This window comes from Acanthopagrus latus, chromosome 17 (genome assembly GCF_904848185.1).
Source record: "Acanthopagrus latus isolate v.2019 chromosome 17, fAcaLat1.1, whole genome shotgun sequence".
Classification (NCBI taxonomy): Eukaryota; Metazoa; Chordata; class Actinopteri; order Spariformes; family Sparidae; genus Acanthopagrus; species Acanthopagrus latus.
The window spans coordinates 23,284,971-23,304,329 of record NC_051055.1 but is presented as its reverse complement, the minus strand read 5'-3'; the positions used below and the strand labels follow the sequence as shown (position 1 = coordinate 23,304,329).

At 42.0% G+C, this 19,359-nt stretch overlaps 1 protein-coding gene across 2 annotated transcripts; it reads left to right on the top strand.

Moving 5' to 3' along the window:
- Window positions 1–558: 558 nt before the first annotated feature.
- On the top strand, window positions 559–18,362 carry thrap3a (thyroid hormone receptor associated protein 3a). 2 transcript variants are annotated; one of them, XM_037073039.1, is made up of 11 exons: window positions 559–905; window positions 6,935–7,079; window positions 10,257–11,135; window positions 11,418–12,089; window positions 12,221–12,393; window positions 13,140–13,251; window positions 13,554–13,638; window positions 15,826–16,007; window positions 16,139–16,319; window positions 16,470–16,616; window positions 16,746–18,362. In XM_037073039.1, exons 2-11 carry the CDS (start codon window positions 6,958–6,960, stop codon window positions 16,977–16,979), a joined length of 2,787 nt encoding a protein of 928 aa, XP_036928934.1. In that variant the 5' UTR covers window positions 559–905; window positions 6,935–6,957; the 3' UTR covers window positions 16,980–18,362. The 2 variants fall into 2 exon arrangements, with proteins under 2 accessions (XP_036928934.1, XP_036928936.1); XM_037073041.1 differs by lacking the exon at window positions 559–905 and adding an exon at window positions 6,209–6,844.
- Window positions 18,363–19,359: the final 997 nt, after the last annotated feature.

Genomic DNA, 19,359 nt, shown 5'->3' with positions numbered 1-19,359 from the left:
AAGGGAACCCCAAAAAAACTGCTCCTGATGAACTGGTTGGCACCTTGCATGGCAGCCACCACCATCAGTGTATGAATGTATGTCTGTATGAATTACTGTACTGCTTTGGACAAAAGCGTCTGCTAAATGCTCTAAATGTGAACGTAGTCATGTTAAAAAACTAACTGGATCTGCGCACCTCTGACACAGTGTCACCAAACTGAACATGATGAGTGAGGATACATGCTATTGAAGGACTGCTGTCTCTGACTGCATCAAAACTGTCCAGGAGTCCCTAAAATAGAGTGTCCCACTGGTCGTAGGCAGCCTGTGAAGGCACAAATAAAAACTGGACTTAAGTATGATATATGTGCTGTTCACTGATAGCTGGCGGGGAGCCAGAAGGACCAATCCCACACTGCCACTATAATGAACATCACCTGACACCACTGTGGAGGCACAGTTACCACCTCCAGTGGCTGCTCCCTTTAGACCACAGTTACTACAGCGACTTTCACAGAATGATGTCATTACAGGGCGGCGGATTTATTCCCTGTTTTACTTGTAACAGAGGGATTGGTTTCCTGAAACTGCGCTCCTGTTCACTGCCGCGCAGCCAAGGTGTTCAGACAGACGGCGGCGAGAGGGCGGAAGGAAACCTGAACCTGTGAGCCGCACGGAGCGGTCACACGCCCTCTCTCTAAACACTCCAGCCGACTGACACACAGACACACATACACACACACACACACACACACACTTGACATAAACTGGGCACAACAGCACACACACACACACAGAGAGAGAGAGAGAGAGAGAGAGAGAGAGAGGGAGGCAGCAGGAGAAAGTGTCTTCAACTCGTTTCTGCGGTATCACGCCGCGGTGCTCGAATGTGACGCGGCAGCGCTGAAGCTCAGAGCCGACCGGTGAGTAGTTCACTTTCTTATCATCCTCTTCATTTCTGGGCAATAATGCGATTGGAAAGCGGAGCTGACTTATCGTTTGTAAAGAAAGTTGCGCAGCAGAAAGATCATTTATCGCCAGAGAGTGATTTTTCTTTTCTTCCTCAAAATGCGGCTATTTCTGGCCACATATACAGTCTGGGAAAAAAGAGACAAGCTTTGGCCAGTGAACTGCTTGCTCACATGCTACAATAGTATTGTGTGCTCTCCTGATGTGATAGATTTGTCATTTTCCGAATTGACTGATGCGTCATTACGCGCATGATGCACTCCGACAAGATGCACAGTCCAACCCACCCTGGACACCAACGCCGGTTCTGATATATTTGGACTAAGTGCCTTTCTTTGGTGCCATAATTTGAGTGTAGTGGAAACATCTGTGAAGTGAGGGGTGACTCCTTTGCTGGAAGCTCACGGGCTTATAATAAGTCTGTTAGTCAACATTTGTATCTTGAATATTGCTCAGCGCTTCGCTGATTTCCATAGTGCAACCTCCCCTGGACCACCAGAGGACTAAATGAGGACCTCAGTAGAATGACATGTTTGATTTCACCAGCTCTGTGACTGCTGCTTTTAGTGGTCAGCCCAATGACAGAATGACTGTTGTGATTGCAGGTTTCACCCAGTTGTCCCTCCACCTCGTGTAAACAGCCACAATCTTGAACCAAGCCTATAAAAGGTCATATATAGCAACAAGAATAATCTCTGAGACTCACGTTTCCTGTGAATGCTTATCTATCTGAGGTTTTGTGGTTCAACGTCAGCCTATTTCTGGGGACCAGTGATGTGAATAAAGAAAAAAAGAAAACACTATCATGCAATTTCCTGTTGGGCTGAAGGATCCTGGTTGAGGTCGAGCCCCTTTTACAAATACCAGCTGCTCAAAAGTACACATACACACAATAAAAAAAAAGGTGTGTCCACGATTAAGTGATGTGACTACAACAACAACAGCATCTTCAGTTGCTGTTTTCGCACTGATCGACCTGCTGTGTGCACATGGCTTAAAATGGCTCGACGTCGGTGTGTGGCTCACCTTCGTGCCAGCTCGCACTCCTCGAATTAATCCAATCAACTGTTGTTTCAGTGCAAAGGGAAAGTATTCTGGTTATGCAACATGCCGCCCGTATTCAACAATAAACACCCAAGTGGCTCTCCAGCTTTCACGCAGAGACTCTAAGGCTCTGGAAAACACAAACAACTGTACGCATTCTGGAAACATAAAAGCTATAACTCATCATTTGCCAGGCTGTTACCAGCTGACCAAAATAGAGAGGACCTTGAGCCGATGAGTCCCCCCCCCGTACGCAGCAGAGATGTGGTGATGACAGACAGCTGAGAAGCATGTCGGTGCGAGGATGCCTCGGCGACACTCTGCTGTAGGCCATTTTCCAGGAAAAAGTAGCCTCACATACGCTGTACAATGTCAGACGCTGCTTTTTACAAACTGTTTACTGTTGTTGTCGGAACTTTTCTCTCAGCAGGAATCTTTTACCAAACATCCACGGAGATGAGAGTGATGTTGAACTGCCTGAGTTAGCAGAGAGTTTGCTTGAACTGGGATCATGTTGTCAACCAGCAAGTTCAACACTAAGCTGGACGGTATTCTCATCCATCACTGTAAGTGATTAGTGAAGGATAGCGTTGCAGGGAAATCTGCATGACATCACCCATTTGTCTTTTATAGCGGTTACAGTAGCTCCCTAAAGACAAACAGAGTCAGTTAATACTCATTCAGACAACCGAGTGAGTGTCAGAAGCTTGTTTTCGTCCAATCAGTGACCCATGATGAAGGAAGCTGCAAGGTTTATCTCATCTCAAACAGAGGAGCCGGCGGCTTTGCTATCCATGAGCCGCCTCAGCATGCGGAGAGTCTTGAGGGGATACTAAGAGGGACTGCAGCATTTCAATAAGCGAAGATTGTGCCAGTGACAGTTGCTGTGGCTTTTCTGAAATAGCGAGCAGGGTGTCTCAGGGGCACATATAGATAGCAAATGTGATTCCAGCTGCCACTGTGGCATCCCAGTCTTAATGATAGGGCAGTTGATTGAGTGGAGTGTTTCTTCTCGTACGCTTTGAGCTGCGGATCGAGTTGCCGGGACCATTGTTGATCAGAGCTACTTTTGCCGTTACATGAAACAAACAGGTGATGAGGATTACACAGCTGTCGCTCTCCACTCTGAATCCTGTTCGTGTTTGCATGGTCCTGAACTTCTACCCATGCGAGAACCAGTATCGGTTTATTAATATGTGTATTCCTCACACTCTGTTAGGTTCAGTTCATTTAACTGTTTCCTGCAACTGTTTTCTATTGTAGAACGACCTGCTTTTCTAGTTTGACATGTTGTTCCTGTTGACACTGTGTTGTTCCTTTTTTTTGAGGCGACCAACGTTTGTCTATGGTTAATTGATAATAATTCTATATTTTATGAGGACCTGATTATCTCAAACTCTTTAAGGTCCAATGTGTTGGATTTAGTGGCATCTAGCAGCGTTGGTTGCAGACTGCAACAAACTTAACACCCGTCTTCTCACCTTCCCTGATGGATGCCCAGAACCAGTGTATGGTTGGCCCTTAGAGGCTGCTGCAGAACGTAGAGACTGAACTATATTAGTTGGAAGATATAATTGGCTGATATTGGCATATCACAAGTGTATCGGCGGATATTTGGTCCAGTATGCACCGATATGAAAACTTTTTTGAAATTATAATGCAGAAACAGATGTTTAAAGTCATTTATAATTATTAAACTCCAACTTCCTCAGTGTGCTGATGCCACTCTACATTATTAAGGTCAAACTGTACAATATACTGCCTCAGTTACATACTTTGGACTGGAGGTTTTCAAGTGAAAATGCTATTCGATAATCACTGGGAACTTTGTGGCGATTATTTGCAGACTGACCTGGTACCCTCTGGTATGGCGTTATTTCCAGGCACTTGTAAAAACAAGATAAAAAACAATGGAAAATGTATCTTTAAGACAAAACCATATTCAATTTTCTAGTTAAACCAATATTCCAAAATCATGACCCATCCCTCTTTTGGACACAAAAATGTTTGATAACCAAATAAAGATCCTTGTCTGCATCACCCTCAAAAATTGATTATAATTCTGATAGAAACGTGATATTGTAACATTGGCACTGTGCTGCAGTTTTCTGACTCCATCATCGAGTGCAGGATTTGGTTCTTAGTGGACAAGTGTAATGGTATTAATAGTTAGGGGTGTTGTGAAAGTGAGAAAGCAGACATCGCAGTTAGTGCATTTGTGTGTCAGTAACTGCATTTGTGTGCGCCCATGTAGTAGTGAGTGATTAAAGAGAGGACTTACCACGGCCCTTTAGACAGGCTGAAATCTCAGTGATTAGGCTGCCGACCACACAGTGCGGAGCTGGGACAGCTGCAGCTGGGTATCAATCCATCGCTCAGGGAGAGGCTATTGAAACTGATACCACCGTTCACTCGTCCCAGACAGTTTCTATTTTGTGTGCAGGAGGCAAGGACAGAGCTTCAGGTCACTTTTTTTTTACAAGAAACAACAAAAACAGGGGAAAACAGAAACTAAATGAATATACATACAGTTGCACTTTGAGAGAAATGAGGTAGCGTTATACATTGCCCTAATTTAAAGGTGCACTACCTAAGAAGTGGATACCTTGAATTCTTACATTCAGACAAACAGAAGCAGGATATCACCGGAATAACTGCTAACTGCTGCTTCCTGAATACTATTCATGCATCCATGACTGCAGCTACTGTTACCTTGTTAACTTGCTTAGCCATGTAGCTAGTGGAATACCAGGGGCTAATTGGTTAGCATCCTAACTTGCGAAGATATCTCTTCAACACAATACATAAAAGATTTTTAATGACGATTTGACAATTTAATGTTTTGAGCTAAAATGTTTACATATTGCGCCTCTAAACTATGTTGTGCAGGTCCCCATTTAAAATAATGTTGAGTATATGAGATTTATAGTATTTTATAGCACATTCAAAATTAAAGAAACAATTGAGTAAAATATATATACTTACTACTATACTATACTATACTTAAAATTAAGAAGTTACTCTGTTTTAAGTGTTGTACTGTAAAAGTGAGCTGGGAAACCCCAGCTGTCTACAGTATAGGTGTTCTCTGTACAGTTTCTGCTGAAACCCTTTTGAAAGTTTCATGGAAACTATTTTCAGCCATATGAAAATATCTTAAACACAGATGTGCCAGTTTGAAACTTTTTTATTACAGCTATTATAACAAACTCAGAATAAAACTTCTCAAGATTTTTCCCACAGGGCTAACTTGTCCGGGATAAAATGCTGAATTAAAAAGGTTGTGACAGCTTATTTATGTGGCTGTTTAGTTGCCTCACGCTTAGTAGGGGCACATCTGAATGCCATTCTCCAAATGTGCACAGTAAGCTAAATTGTCAATCTGGCGAGGTCGACCCTTCAGGAAATTATTCTCCAAAAGCCAAAAACAACAGGCCGCCAAGACTGAGGAGAGTGGGAAGTTCACAGAGCAGACGGAGGAGGCAGGGGGATCCACTTCAATACCCTTTAAAATATTGGAAAGGAGACACACTTGGACCACCATGTGATAGCGTGCACTGCTTTTTCAAAATCCCTGTCATGTGCAGTCATGTGCAATTTCCTCCTTCCAAAGTCCCTGAAGATAACTCTCATAATGAAAGATCAATCATTTGATCCCTGGCATTTACTGTACCCCGAGGATCATATGTCACAGATAATGCCATGTGGACCTTTTGAAAGAACTACTGTAGATGCCCCTACTGTAGAACTGTATCATAATGTGTGAGGTATACAAGTGAAGCAGGGGAAGAAGTCAAGAAAACAGCTTTTTTAAGCTGAAGGCACACTTGAGTGCAGAGAGCGTGAAGTCCCAATGGAGCACCTCTCTGGTAGCAGATCATTCACCACAAGCAAATATGGTGAAAAATGCACCATTTGCTCATCAGTCTACTGGGCCGATGGTGACTTTAACTGTTTAACAGAGTACTGGTCAGGTTTGAGTTTAACATTAACCAATGCTTCAATAACAAACGAAGATTAAAAAAAACAACCAGGCAAAGACACGATACACCCATCTTCACTTTACTGTGCAGACTTCTGCATTTGTTTAAGGTGGCTTAAAAATACATTTAACAGCTTTGCATTTTTGGAGCCAATCATCCAGTAAATATTAACTTTCACTATTTCCTCAAAATGCAAATTTTTGCTTTATATTTTAAGGCCACAGCAGTTCACACCTGTAACTTTATCTTGACACTTTCTCCGCAGTTGTGGGTGGGGTTCACAAGTTTTCAAGTTGATGGAAAATTAACCATAAATGTGCAACGGGTGTAATGTTGGTGAGACTTGTGGGTTAATCATTGAATCACGTACAAGATAGAGATAAAGACTGGCTCAGACGAGAAATAGCACTGAGCATTCAGTTTTTTTTCTCTCATAAGACAGTGACTAGAAAACAGACATTGCTGTCACTGGCTTTTCATATAATATTCATTGATTCACAGTGTATTGTCTGCAGGAGGACATACAAAAGGTGTACAGTGTCTTTCTGATACCTGTATGTCTCTGTAGTTTATAGAGGGCTACAGTAAAGTAGATGACTAACGTAAGACTGCCCTCTATGCAAATGACCAGTGACTAAATAAAACTGGTTGTTTGGATACCCAACACTTCCACAGATCGCGGCCTTGCTTTTTCACAGCTGTTCTACTTCTTCACTCTGCTTTCGTGTTAAGTCTGCTTTTGAAGCACATCTTATCACCGCTGGACATTGAATTTCATGGATTCTTGACTCTTTATTTTTCTTCTGTGGTAATGTTAATTTGGTTGCTGATTAGTGTCGATTCTATGCAGCCAGTGCCTCGAAAAGGTGAATGAATAAGCAGTCACTACTTTCTTCACTTTCTTACGTTCTCCAAACCTCTGACTCGACTGTGCCTCTCTTTTTTGTGTGTGACAGTTTGAGGTGGGCTGACTGCAGCGATGTCCAGATCCACAAAATCAGCCTCGAGGTCTCGGAGCCGCTCCAGGTCCCGATCAAGATCCTGCTCCACCTCACGTTCCAGAAGTCACTCCAGGTCCCGGTCCAGGAAACGTCGCTACAGGTAAAGTCCGTTTTTTAAGAACAATTTTCCTTTCTGAACAATACTGACTTGTATTGTGATATATGGTCCTGATCAATTGCACTCAACTTGTCTGTTGAAGATGCGCATGTTTTGCCAATCACAGTTTAATAACTGATTCTCTAGGAACTGAAAGATATTATACAGTACATATAATGCTTGAAATAGGAATGACAAATCCATGTAAGTCAGTTGTCACAATGGAAGCAGGTGCAGCAATCAAAGTGCAGTACTGATCATTATGTTCTCTGCTCAGCTCTCTTTCGAGTAGAGTTCCTCCTAAGTCTGCACCTGTCTTTAAGGACTGGCCATGTCATGTGCTGCAATGTTTTGACATGTAAAATACACTGAGATGTACAAGTTGTTGTGACACTAGGGAACGTCAACAAGCAGAGCCGTGTTAGGTTATAATCAACATTTCCTGTTAGCATCATATCCGTTGATTTCTATCTGCAAGGCCTCCTCTTGTGCTGGACTTTATCATTTTTGGTTCTCATGTGAACTGACAAGAGCTGTTTAATGCGTTTAATGGATTTGGTTCTGAACCAAACTCCATAGTCGGCTTCTGTATCCAGAGGAAATTGATGTTTGAGAAAGAGTTCAGCTGCCGGTTAGTGAACTTACTTAGCTAAAGTGAATATTATTGTTGCAGTTTGCATTCCATGGAAAAACATTTCCATAAGAGTTTACCTCAGAAGCCTATGAAAATATTTTAACTAGGGCGGCATTTAGTCTTTGCTTCAAGAAAAATCCCTTGGTTGGAGGGTTATCTGCTGGCTGTGGTGTGCATTTTGGAGAAAAAAAAGGAGGCTTCACTCTGATGCCTCTGCTGTTTCTGGCAGAATGACTGTGGCATGGCAATAAAATGGCAGGGCAGCTCGTTTCCTGGCAGTGTGTTGCAGCACGTATTAAAATTAGCATAAAGAAGAGACATGGAAGGAATCTAATGGTTTGCTCTTCCTGAACCCACCTTGCACATGAGAAAATGGGTCTGTGGTCACACTTGAACTGCAAAAGCCCAGTGGCACACATTTGCATGAGTTGTGTATGAACACAGAAATACTGAAAAAAAAAAACCTGAGAGCCACGCATTAAACACAAAGAAATAACTTGAGACAGTATAAATTATGGAGCTTTGTTTTGTTAACACTTAAACTATCACTACAGCAGTTAAATGGACCACATATGTAGGCCCTGCCACAACAAGTATTATGTTTTAAGAGAAACTATTGTTCACTTTTCTGATAACACTAAGCCCAAATAAAGATGTCAACATCTGCAGTATTTAGCTGTCAGAATAGTAAATAGTGTCTAAATGATAGCTTTTATAAAGCCCGAGTAAACTGGCTGAACGGCCCATGTAGTGCAGTCAGAGGATTCCACTAGACTCCCCCCCCCCCCATATGGTCCATGTGACTCTCTGCTCCACCAGAGCTGGCCAGAGGAGATGTAGTATCTGTAGCTCGCGCTGTGAGTGTGCAGTGCTGCTCAGTGCGCTGCTTTCTTTAACCACGCTGTATTCCAATGAAAAAACACGATAGGTGAGTCCGATGGTTCTTTAAAGTTATTATATGGCTTTTTAACATGTCTGCATGCAGCGTTAGCACTGCTTTGCTCTGTAAAAATGTGAACATTGCTCAGAAATATATGGTCAGCTTCCTATGCAACTGCACATTTAAGTATACCTTTTAGACTTCTGCATGACTACATTAAAGATTCCAATAAGGAAGCTTGCTGAGCCTTTGCTTATAATTTACTGACTGTAGAGAAGTTGCTTAAGATGAAGTTGCAGACAAAATACATGGTAAGACAGAACTGAACTAGTTAAAAGTCATAATCTCAAGTATGTCAGTGGAAAGTTGTGGAAGTTGTGTTCACATGCAGTTCGCTTGGAAAAAAAAGCGGATGCTGGCCTCATTCAATCACTGATTTGGTAGCGAGAACATATTGTATCACAGTTAGAATGTTCGCTGTGTTTAAGGTTCAGGGTAGAAAGCCCCAAGGCTTTTAATCAGAAGTGCAGCAGAGCCACCATGTGGACCAGTGAGGCCCTGCAGGCTGGCTGAACACTTTATTGAAATCTCCATGAAGTGCTCGTTTGTGGGCTACTATATTCTAGCCTGTGTTGCCAATTCCAAATGACATCTCTATATTTATCATGTGTTTTATGTTATATATGTCTTTCCATATGTAATGCCAATGGTTAGCCTGACTTTGTTGTTATGGTTGGAGTCTGAAAAGAAAGCCTGACGTATGGGTTTAAGTGGCAATCTGCTAAGTGGTATTATTTGGTTCTATGTGTTTAGTTTTTTGTGGTCACCGCTGTTTTTTTACTGCCCCAAAGATTCATTATTGAAACAGTTAGTGCTCCTGTAGTATTGGTATTATTGTTGTCCATTATTGGTCCTCTACTGCGCTGTCTTGGTAGGCACGAAAGGAGCAGAGTTGCACTTGGTGAGAGCTGTTCTTTTAATCTCGGTGCCCAAATTTTACATCCTGGCATGCCTGATGGTTTCTTAAACAGAACCATCTGAGAAGTTGTCCTTGGAAACTGTTTTGAAAAGGGCAGCACTTTCGAAAATATTTGGCAGGTGATCGGATGAACCTATGACAGGTTGCCAGAGTGAGTCAGAAGAAGAGTGAAAACGTCTTATTTCAATGAAGAAATATTCTCTAGTAACTAATGCTACTGCAAAATCTATGCAGATCACTGACATTAGATCTTGCAATGTGAGTAATCAAGTGCTGCTTAACCTAGTCCACACATGCCAAATTAAATTATACTGGTTGGATGTCCAAGTTTGAATCTGATCCAAATTTGAACCCATCATTGTTCTAGTGATTGTGTCACAGATAAACTTAATATCCTAATTAAGAAGAATCTAATGATTAGCTGGCTCTAAGAAAGGACCTGAACCATAAGATCTAACTCCTTTCAGAGAGCTGTGATTCCCATCTGTTGAGATTATATCAGAGAGATGTTATCTGTATTAAATTAAAAGGCTGTAATTTGGAGTTAAATTAAGTGTTATAATGGATTGCACTACTTTTTTGGGTTGGGAATCCATTAAAAAACATTTTGGTTATTTTTATCAATTAGTCTTTGGAAATTAAGTGACGATTATGTGCTTGCCTTTTTCCCCTTGCTTTTGTTCACAGCTCTAGGTCTCGGTCACGGTCAAGATCTCATTCTCCACCTCACAACCGGGAAAAGAAATATCCGAGGGGATACCAGAACAATCGTGAGTACCGGGGCTACCACCGCGGCTTCCGGAGGCCATACAACTTCAGGGGCCGAGGGAGGGGCTTCTTCCCACGTGGACGCTACCAGCGTGGTGGTGGTGGCTATAACAATAACAACAACTTCCGCCCCTGGAACTGGAAGAATTACAAGCAGAATCCTCAAAAACAGCAACAATATCAGCAGCAGCAGCAGCAGCAGCAAAACTATTCACAAGGACGATCTCACAACTTCCAGAAACGCTCTGGAAGCCCCCCTCGTGGTCACTCTCACCACTCTGACCGATCCTCCTCACCATTATCCAGACACTCGCAGCATTCTTCCTCCTCCTCACACTCCTCTCCCAAATGCAGGGAAACCTTGTTTCCGACTAACCAAAACTCCAAAGATGTGAAAGAGGAGCTCTCAGCTTCCAAGGAGGTCCTAAAGGAAGCAGGGGGAGATGGGGAGCCAGTGGAGCTCACCAGGGTGTTGGCAGGGGATGCCAAGGAAGGTGCAGACAGTGGGAAAACTGAAGGGAACAGGCAGAGCCTGACAGACTGCAGCAGCAGTCCAAAGAGAACGAGTCCTGTTATTGTTGGTCAGAACAGCCAAACTACTAACCAGTCCAGTCCCGCCCCTAAAACCACCAACGACATTAGCAATGGTGCCCCCTCCTGGCAGAAGGTGTGTAGTTCATCCCCAACAAAAAAACCCTCACGTGAAGGTCTAAATCCAATGCTTTCCAGCTTTGACTTCTTCTCCAATGAGGAATACCTGGATGGAGATAAAAAAGCAATCTCCATTGCCTTTGGAAAGTAAGACTGAATTTACTTTTCATCTCAAATTAATTGTGGCATTGTTTTAGAAAACTGTGCAAGCTTTACAGACATAATGATAATATGTCTAGAATTCTTGCTTAAATGCCTTCACATTTTCATAGAAATTTCTTATGCTTGTATGTCTTCACTGTGTAAATGTATAAAATACTTATCTCTCAGATGATACATTTTGTATGGATCAATTTTTTCTGTAAGTAAAATGTGTGCCGTTGGATGCAAAGTGAGATGCATTTCCTTGTCTCTTTGTCATTCCTTTAGGTTTTTGGAGGAGCAAAATAAAAAAGCAAAATCTTGGGAAAATGGCAAGAACACAGAAACCAATGATGTGGTTATGGAACAAGGGGAATTAAATGGCAACACAAAGATTATCTCTGACTCAGTATCGAGAAAATACAAAGAGGATGGTGGAGTTTCTTTGAACAGCTTTTTGAAAGCTTCTCCTTTTCTGTCTGCTGACGGGGAGGAAGAGGATGAGATGATGGTCAAGTCTCATTCAAAGTCACTTCAGAAAGCCTGGCACAATGAGGACGAGTCCTTTAAGTCAAAGATCAGGGTCACTCACTCAGCCCGGGAAATGTTTGGAGAATGCTTTAGCAAATGGCAGAATTCACAGGTAGCCAACAGTGACCTTGATGCCATGGCAGAGGACATATATCTGAGTCGAAAACAGGATAAAGCAGTGGCCATTGCCGCTGCTCTCAACAAAAGAGAGTTAGCAGGAAAATTTGAGGAACTGTCCCCAGACTTGGGTGGTAAAGCCAGGAAGCTGGCAAAATCTCCCTCCATCCCATCTCCTTCACCGCCACCAAGAAGGAACTCTGACAGAGAAATGTTTATGATCAGGATTGAGGACTCCCCTTTCACAGCCTCAAGAAAACAGGAGGCAAAAGTAAATGTCAGAATGGATTTCCTTGGAGAAAGTCTGATCAGGTAAGAATCATATAGTGGTTTCTGGTCCCGTACCCGATCTTTCTCATATCTTTACGTCCAGCTTTACAACAGTAGTAGCACTTTTCTTGGAAACTAATGATTGAAGAACACATTTTTCATTCCTTTTTCAGCTCTTCTGATGTTCTAGCTGAGGAGCGACAGTTGTCTCAGGATCTTGTGCAGTCCTCAAAAAAGGATCAGGAGTTCCGCTCCATCTTTCAACATGTTCAAAATGCTAATTTACAGAGGAGTCCGTCTGAGCTGTTTGCTCAACACATTGTCACCATTGTTCACCACATTAAAGGTGAGTTGTCACTTGGCTTGGGCGATGTTGACCAAATTTGCACATGACAATGTCCTCTGTGAGACTATGCTATATACAGTGACGATGTTTTGGGGGTGTGTTTGGGTGGTACTATGTGATTTCCAATTCAAGGTGTGTGTTCCCTCAGAGTTTGCTTAAGGCAAGAGTGGCTCATTAGCACACCACTGTAACCATTACTGTTTTCCACTGTCGCTTTGACAGCAACCTCCAACTGTCTCACCCAGCCCCCTGTCACTAGCAGGCAGAGTGCACCACAAATCCTGAGGTGTGTTTGACCTCAGAATCTTGAAAGAAAGCCAGCCAGCTAACTATACTGTAGAAGCCAAGTGTCAAAGTTACTCAAAGCATGACCACAGTTGCAGTTTCTCTGTAAAAAGCAGTGTCATATTTTTTAGGGGAATCTATAGCACCTTTAGTTGCCTTTTCCGTTCTAATGTACTTCTCCAGTATCTTTCCAATTGTGCTAATCTGTTAAATCGGTTGCCTTACAAACTTGCTGCAGGCTTCCATGTTTTCCTGAGCAGATGCAATGGGAATATTTAGACTGGAAGTCCAGAATACCGACTCTGAACTATCGACTTCCAACTTGCAATGGATTGCAGCATTTTGCCCTTGGGAATACATGGGAATACTGAATTCATGCAGCCTCACTGCTGGATGGAAAAACAAGAGACACTAGAAGCATTAACAACTTTAACAGCTGTCTCTACTGTCCCCCTGTACAGCTCAGCACTTTCCGTCTTGTGGAATGACTCTAAACGAGCGATTCACCATGTACCAAAGACGAGCTGCAGAGAGGGAAATGATGAAGCCAAGAAAAAGCCCAGAGATACACAGGTAGAGTCGCCTATTGAGTGACCCTCTCACCTTCAGTGTGCTGTGGCTTCACCTCCTCTTTTAACAGCTTTCAGGTATTTCTCTCACCTTTCCTACCTGAAATCAACTATCTATCTTGGCTTATTTGTTCTCATGCTCGGTGGAGGTCAGTTTTATTTTCCCACCAATTTTTCTTTGCTGTTTTCTGTTTTGTGTTGTCTTTGCAGTCCAGTTAAGCTAACAGTTGTTTTGGCACCTGCACCGTCGTTTTCTGTAAAATGTGCATTTAACCATCTTGTCTTAACTGTGTCCCTTTTTCGCAGGAGAATTGATGTTTCACCCAGAGCTTTTATGAAACACTCTCAACTTTTTGAGGCGATGAAAAGCTCAGAGGATGGCACTTACAAGGTGACTGAACATTTTGCTGTATGAAGTATGTTGGAAAGACAAACGACAGCAAACCAGTGTGCAAGCCAGATGCCTTTAGACTGCACTCCCTTAAAGCCTGTGGCTTTCCTTGAAGGGAGATGCACAGAGTCTGAGAGACGTGAATGCAAAATAAGGCACTTTGACTTGGTTGTTTGTTATATATCGCCTTCACACATGGTTAGACTGTGGGCACAGGCCTGACCAAGGCTAATGAAACGTATAAGTTCATAAATGGAAGCCACTGTGCCAAAGGACTCGAAGCAATTGTCTTCGTAAGTATTCTTTAAAAAAATAAGGAACGGAAATAACCAACAGCAAGCCCTTTATGCACCTGTGCTTAGATTTATATGCTTTCTGAGTAAACCCTTACAATTATGATGAATGTGCATGGACAAACTTGGTCAAGAATTTTGTAAACATGAGGCAAATACTGCTGACATATAAAATTTAGTTCACATAAATTAGCATGAACAGTCCTATCTTAATAGTGGTTTTGCCAGTCATACAGAACTACGAATTCTGTAGTCTTGACAGTAGGTAGCAGCAACTATTTCCCAAAGCATACGTCAAAGATTTTAGATGGGTTTCTGTCCTTCTGGGTAGCTATTGGATTCAGTTCTTGTCAGTACAGTAAGATAATCAACTTGCAGGGACTTGAAACATGTTTGAAATAGGAAATGCGTCACTGTGCACCTTCAGGGATGGTTTTGAAAACACTTGGTTAAGGATACCTGAAAGCACCATGTTGCTATGGCTCTGATGTTCAAAGTGTGGAAATCAGCTGCTGGAAGTCATGTTAGACATGGAAGAGAAAAAGAGCAAGGATGAGGTGAAATATTCTGGTGCTGATTGTTCCTGTTGTGCAGCAGCTTCTTGAAGGCTTGAATACTAGACATCAAGCAACTTGAATGCACCAGAGAGGTTTTCAAAACATAGTTCTCTGATAGTTGCGATAGCCTTGATACAAAAAAAGAAGGTATTGAAGTGATGAATTAACTATCTGAAGCAGGTTGATTTTCTTACCGTATTGAAATAGCTGCAGCAAGGGCAGAAAATCTATCTAAAAACATATGCTTTGGAGAATGGTTCAAATTGCAGAAACATTCAACAGGACTCATTTTGACCCTTCAGTGCACTGGACAATTAACTTGGTTTTACTAATGTCAGCTCGCTGGGACACAAGTTTTTCCCCCTTTACCAATGGACTTCACCATATAGTAGGGCTGTCCGGAATACCATTTTTGGGCCTTCAAAGCTCTGGTAACAATTAAGGGAAAAATTACAGTTTTGTAGGTTGCTGCTGTTCCTTTTCAAATAATACTTCCCCAAATATTGATGCAGAGTTTCTGTGAAAACATAGACAAGACAGATGCGCGCTGTGCTTCTCTGAGGCACAATGATTGGCCAGGGTGATGGATTCAAAGGTCCAGTGTGAAGAATTTGGTGCTTTCCCATTGTGGTGATTACAATCAACGAAGTACCGCGCAACTCACCCTTTGATAGTGGTGGCCAAAAACGAAAAAAAAAACCTTCGCTAGAGTCCGTGTTTGGTTTGTCCACTCTGGGTGACTGTAGAAAAATGGCAGATTCGGAAGGAAGAGGACCTGCTCCCTCTGTAAAAAGTAAAGGGCTCATTCTAAGGTATGAAAACACAACAATTCTTATTTTCAGGTGATTATACACTAATTTAAGGTAATTATGAATATCTTATTTCATTTTTATCTATAGATCATCCTAAATCCTACACACTGGACCCTTAAAAGCTATACCTTTTGCCTCCACAGAGTGAAAATCCTGTAGGCCATGACTCTGAGGGGCACTTTTAGTGGTGGGAAAGTAGGCAGAATTAAATAATGAGATTGAGATGTTTGTTGCAATTTAAGCAATTATACGCTGGCTTCCCTTCAACACAGAGCTTCTCTTGCTGACTTGAGCAGCTCAAATCGCTGTTACAGTAACCTTCAGCATTCAACCAATCAGATCGTGCTTTGGATGGGCATTCAAATACTGATTTGAATGTCGACTATCATGGCATGCTTCCAAGCTTCGAAGCATTCCGGTCAGCCCTACTATTGGGTTTACAAACCAGCTTGGCTCAGAGTAGACTGATCTACATGCTAATCCAAAGTCTGTCCACGACGTTGTGCTCTGTTTTGATCTGCTCAGGACGGCGGGGAAAAAATGAAGGGTGAACCAATGGACCTTCGTTTGGATATTGAACGACGTAAAAAATATTTCACCCATGAAAGAGATTATAATCAGGATCGGGGAAGAGATACGGGAGATTCCCCAGATACTAGTAAAGAGAGATCTGTGGAAAAGTCCTCCAAATGCCACAAGAAATCAAAGTATGTGAAACTGTCCTGTACTTTGTTTTGTTTCAAACCATCTAAAGTATATAGAATATTTGTGTGCATTTGCCCTGCATGATAAACAGTTGGGCATGAAGGATTTTGTATGCATCATTTCTCCTTTTTAGGAAAAGTAAGAAGAAGCGCTCTCGCTCAAGTTCATCCTCATCTTCCTCGTCCTCCAAGTCTCAAAAAGAGGATGTGCCCCATGGCAAGTCTGAGCCCAAAGATAAGGGCTTTAACAGAGCCCGACTGGGTCAGATGGAGTCACCAGGATCTGTTGAAAGAGGAGGGCCACGTGGAGGATTTGTAAGTTTGACAAAAGGATGTTGGGTTGATGGAGGAGAATAATTTCGAGCAAGGATTGTGTCGAATTCAACTGTACATGTTACTTCCATAGGTTGCTGTGCATCTTTGACTTGCTGCTTTTTAATTCCTCATCTTTTTCTGGAATTGCAGCAATTCCGAATTCATGGAAGGGGCTGGAACAGAGGCAATTATCAGGGAAACTGTTCTCAAAGTAACAACATGCAGAACATGGCAGCACACCCAAAAAATGAAGACTGGGACCCAGAGTACACTCCCAAAAGCAGAAAATACTACTTGGTAGGGTTGATCTCTTTCCCACACATGCCTCCCATCCAAGCGCAGTGTTGTGGTTGTTAATCAAGCCCAAATTTCTACTTCTGCGGCTGTTGTCTCAACACCTCCATGCTTTTTCCTTTTTTCTCCCAGCACGATGACAGAGATGGGGAGTTCAAGTGGGTGGACAATCGAGGGCGAGGACGGGGAAGCTTCTTGCGCGGTAGGGCACGTTTCATCATCCGCAAAGCCACTGGGGGCCCCAACACCATCAGCCCCAAATGGGCCCATGACAAGTTCCAGGTCAATGGGGAGCAAGGTGGCGAGCAGGAAGAGGAGACAGAACAGGACCATAAAGACAGAGAAATTGATGGAGAGCATACTTGAGCAGTGAAGCAATGTGCTGAAAATCTTAATTTTCTTCTTCTGTGTTGTTATGGGATCCGACTCAGCGATTTTATCCACCACAGTGGATTCATAAATGCAGATTAAATAGTTTTAAGACTCAGCTATCACTAGTAAAATGTTTGTGCTTTCACTTCAGCATAGGATACTATCTCTGACATGTTATGACCATTTGCCACATGAGGATACAACTCATAACTAGTAGAAGCACTGTTTCAGGGTGAACTGCTGTTCCTCAAAAGAATTTGGATCTATGTTACATGTTTTTTGGTAAGAGTGAATGTTTTTGAGCAGAATTTTGGTAGTATTTACACTTCTCTTCTAGGAATGATTGAAAAACGACTCCCTAATGGCATTTGTATTTTCAAGTAACAGGTGAAAATCACAGGGTAGATCAAATCAGCTTGTGCCTTATTCTTATGTAAGTGAAGCAATGTTTTGTGAGTGGGCTACAAGATAAATAGTTGTACTGATAAATGCAGTTAAATCATTCTCCAGTTGCCCATATATGAGTTTTTTTAAAAGCAGGCTTTTTTGTTTTTAAGCTGCGTCTTGTCTGGTTCAGAATGACAGCGACACTGTAGTTCATGTTGACATTGTACACATCACCGTTTAGCAAATTTCACACTCGACAAATGACCCTGATCTGACAATGGGACCAAACTGTATGGGGTCAAAGGTTACGCTCTGCAGTCTTTCATTACACAACCTCCACCAGATCTACAGTACTAGCTAGCAGCAGGAGACTGTTATTAGAAGGGTAACTACCTGTACATTTAATGTTCATTAAACATTTTGCTGACAAAGATTTCTATAATTTACACTAGCTATTTGACTGATCTTGGATGCCACTTATCAATGTATAATATTGATAGTGAATATATGTTTTCCTCTAGAAACACTCATTGTTGTTTTTTGACTTTGTCTGTAAAGCAGAATCTGTTCTTATTGCCATAGACTTTGATGTGTTTTCATTTGCTTTTCTCCAGCCAATGACGATTTAATCAGTGATGTAAATTGTGTGGAACTGTGTTAACAATGTGATAAAAGAGGTTTCAAAATTAGCATTTGTTTGTTCTGTAGTTTAAAGGACAAGGATTACAGTTTGTTTATTCCTAGAATAAGAATGCTCTCTCCGTGCATATGAGGATTAGGCCCATGTCTTTCTGGCAAACAAGTGATTACATCATTTATGTGCCTTGCTGTTGGTGCACTGGTCTTACTTGTACAATATAGGTCTACAGATACATATATTTAACTGTTAAATGGTTACCTGCTTCCGGAAAACTGCTTTTTTTAAATAGTTGTTGTTACTGTTTTTTTTTTCTTAGAGACTGTAAATTAAAGAGACACTGTTGACTTTAATGTTTGCCTTGATGTCTTTTATTGTTTATCTTAGGTTTGGGGGCAATTCAGTTTATTATTTGACAGGTTACTTGTAGTTTACTCATGGCAAACAAGCAGCTTGATGCATGTCCACTAGTTTGACACCGGAGGGACAATGAACCTACAGTTCACACATCACATCAGGTGAATGATCATCTTGAGAACAAACGCCTCTGCTCAACTGCTTGTTGTAACTTTCACTTAACAGCTTTGTTTACTCCAAGAAACTATGCAGCAAATTAATGTACACCCATTCATCAGTGAGATACAGCTCATTTGTAACTATCTATACCCATAACAGTTGTTTCACTTTTTATTCAAGTGAACGCCCAAGCTAAAAGATGACTACAATTTCTCCATGTGCACTATTATATGTATGTCATGTGTGATATGGTCAGAATTTTTGTTCAAAACATTAAAAAAAAATCAACTAACATTATCAGCAGAATGGAGAAACAGCAGGTCTGACGTGCTAAAGAGGCCCATGTGTACTGTTTTTTGAGCTGTCTACTCAAGTGAGCATGCTAACCAGCTAGCACTGGCCCGTCAAGTTTGACAATACCACCTCATACTACAGGGGCCGATAGTCCCGATAACCCCATAGCTTCAACTGGGATATGTAAGAGGGCACCAGACAAGGGTTCTCCTTTATGTATCTCCAGACTTCAAACTGGCATCTGTCGGCCTTAGAGGCTATTTCTAGTCCATGTCTGGTCTCCTGCCATGTTGACAAGTCACAGGTTTAGCTGAACTGAAACAATTATCTTATATATCTCAATTATATAACGGAAATTAGCTACAGCCAATGATAGTGAGCAAAGAGTTTAGCAAGCTCTAGTGAAGTGAGGAGGAAATCCCGCATGCACTCCCTCTGCCCAAGAGGAGGGCTCTGAGGCCTCCAGTCTGTAGCTCTGTCGCTGTATCCTACAGGTTGTCTACATATTATTGACAGTGAATTACTAACTTTACTTCAGAT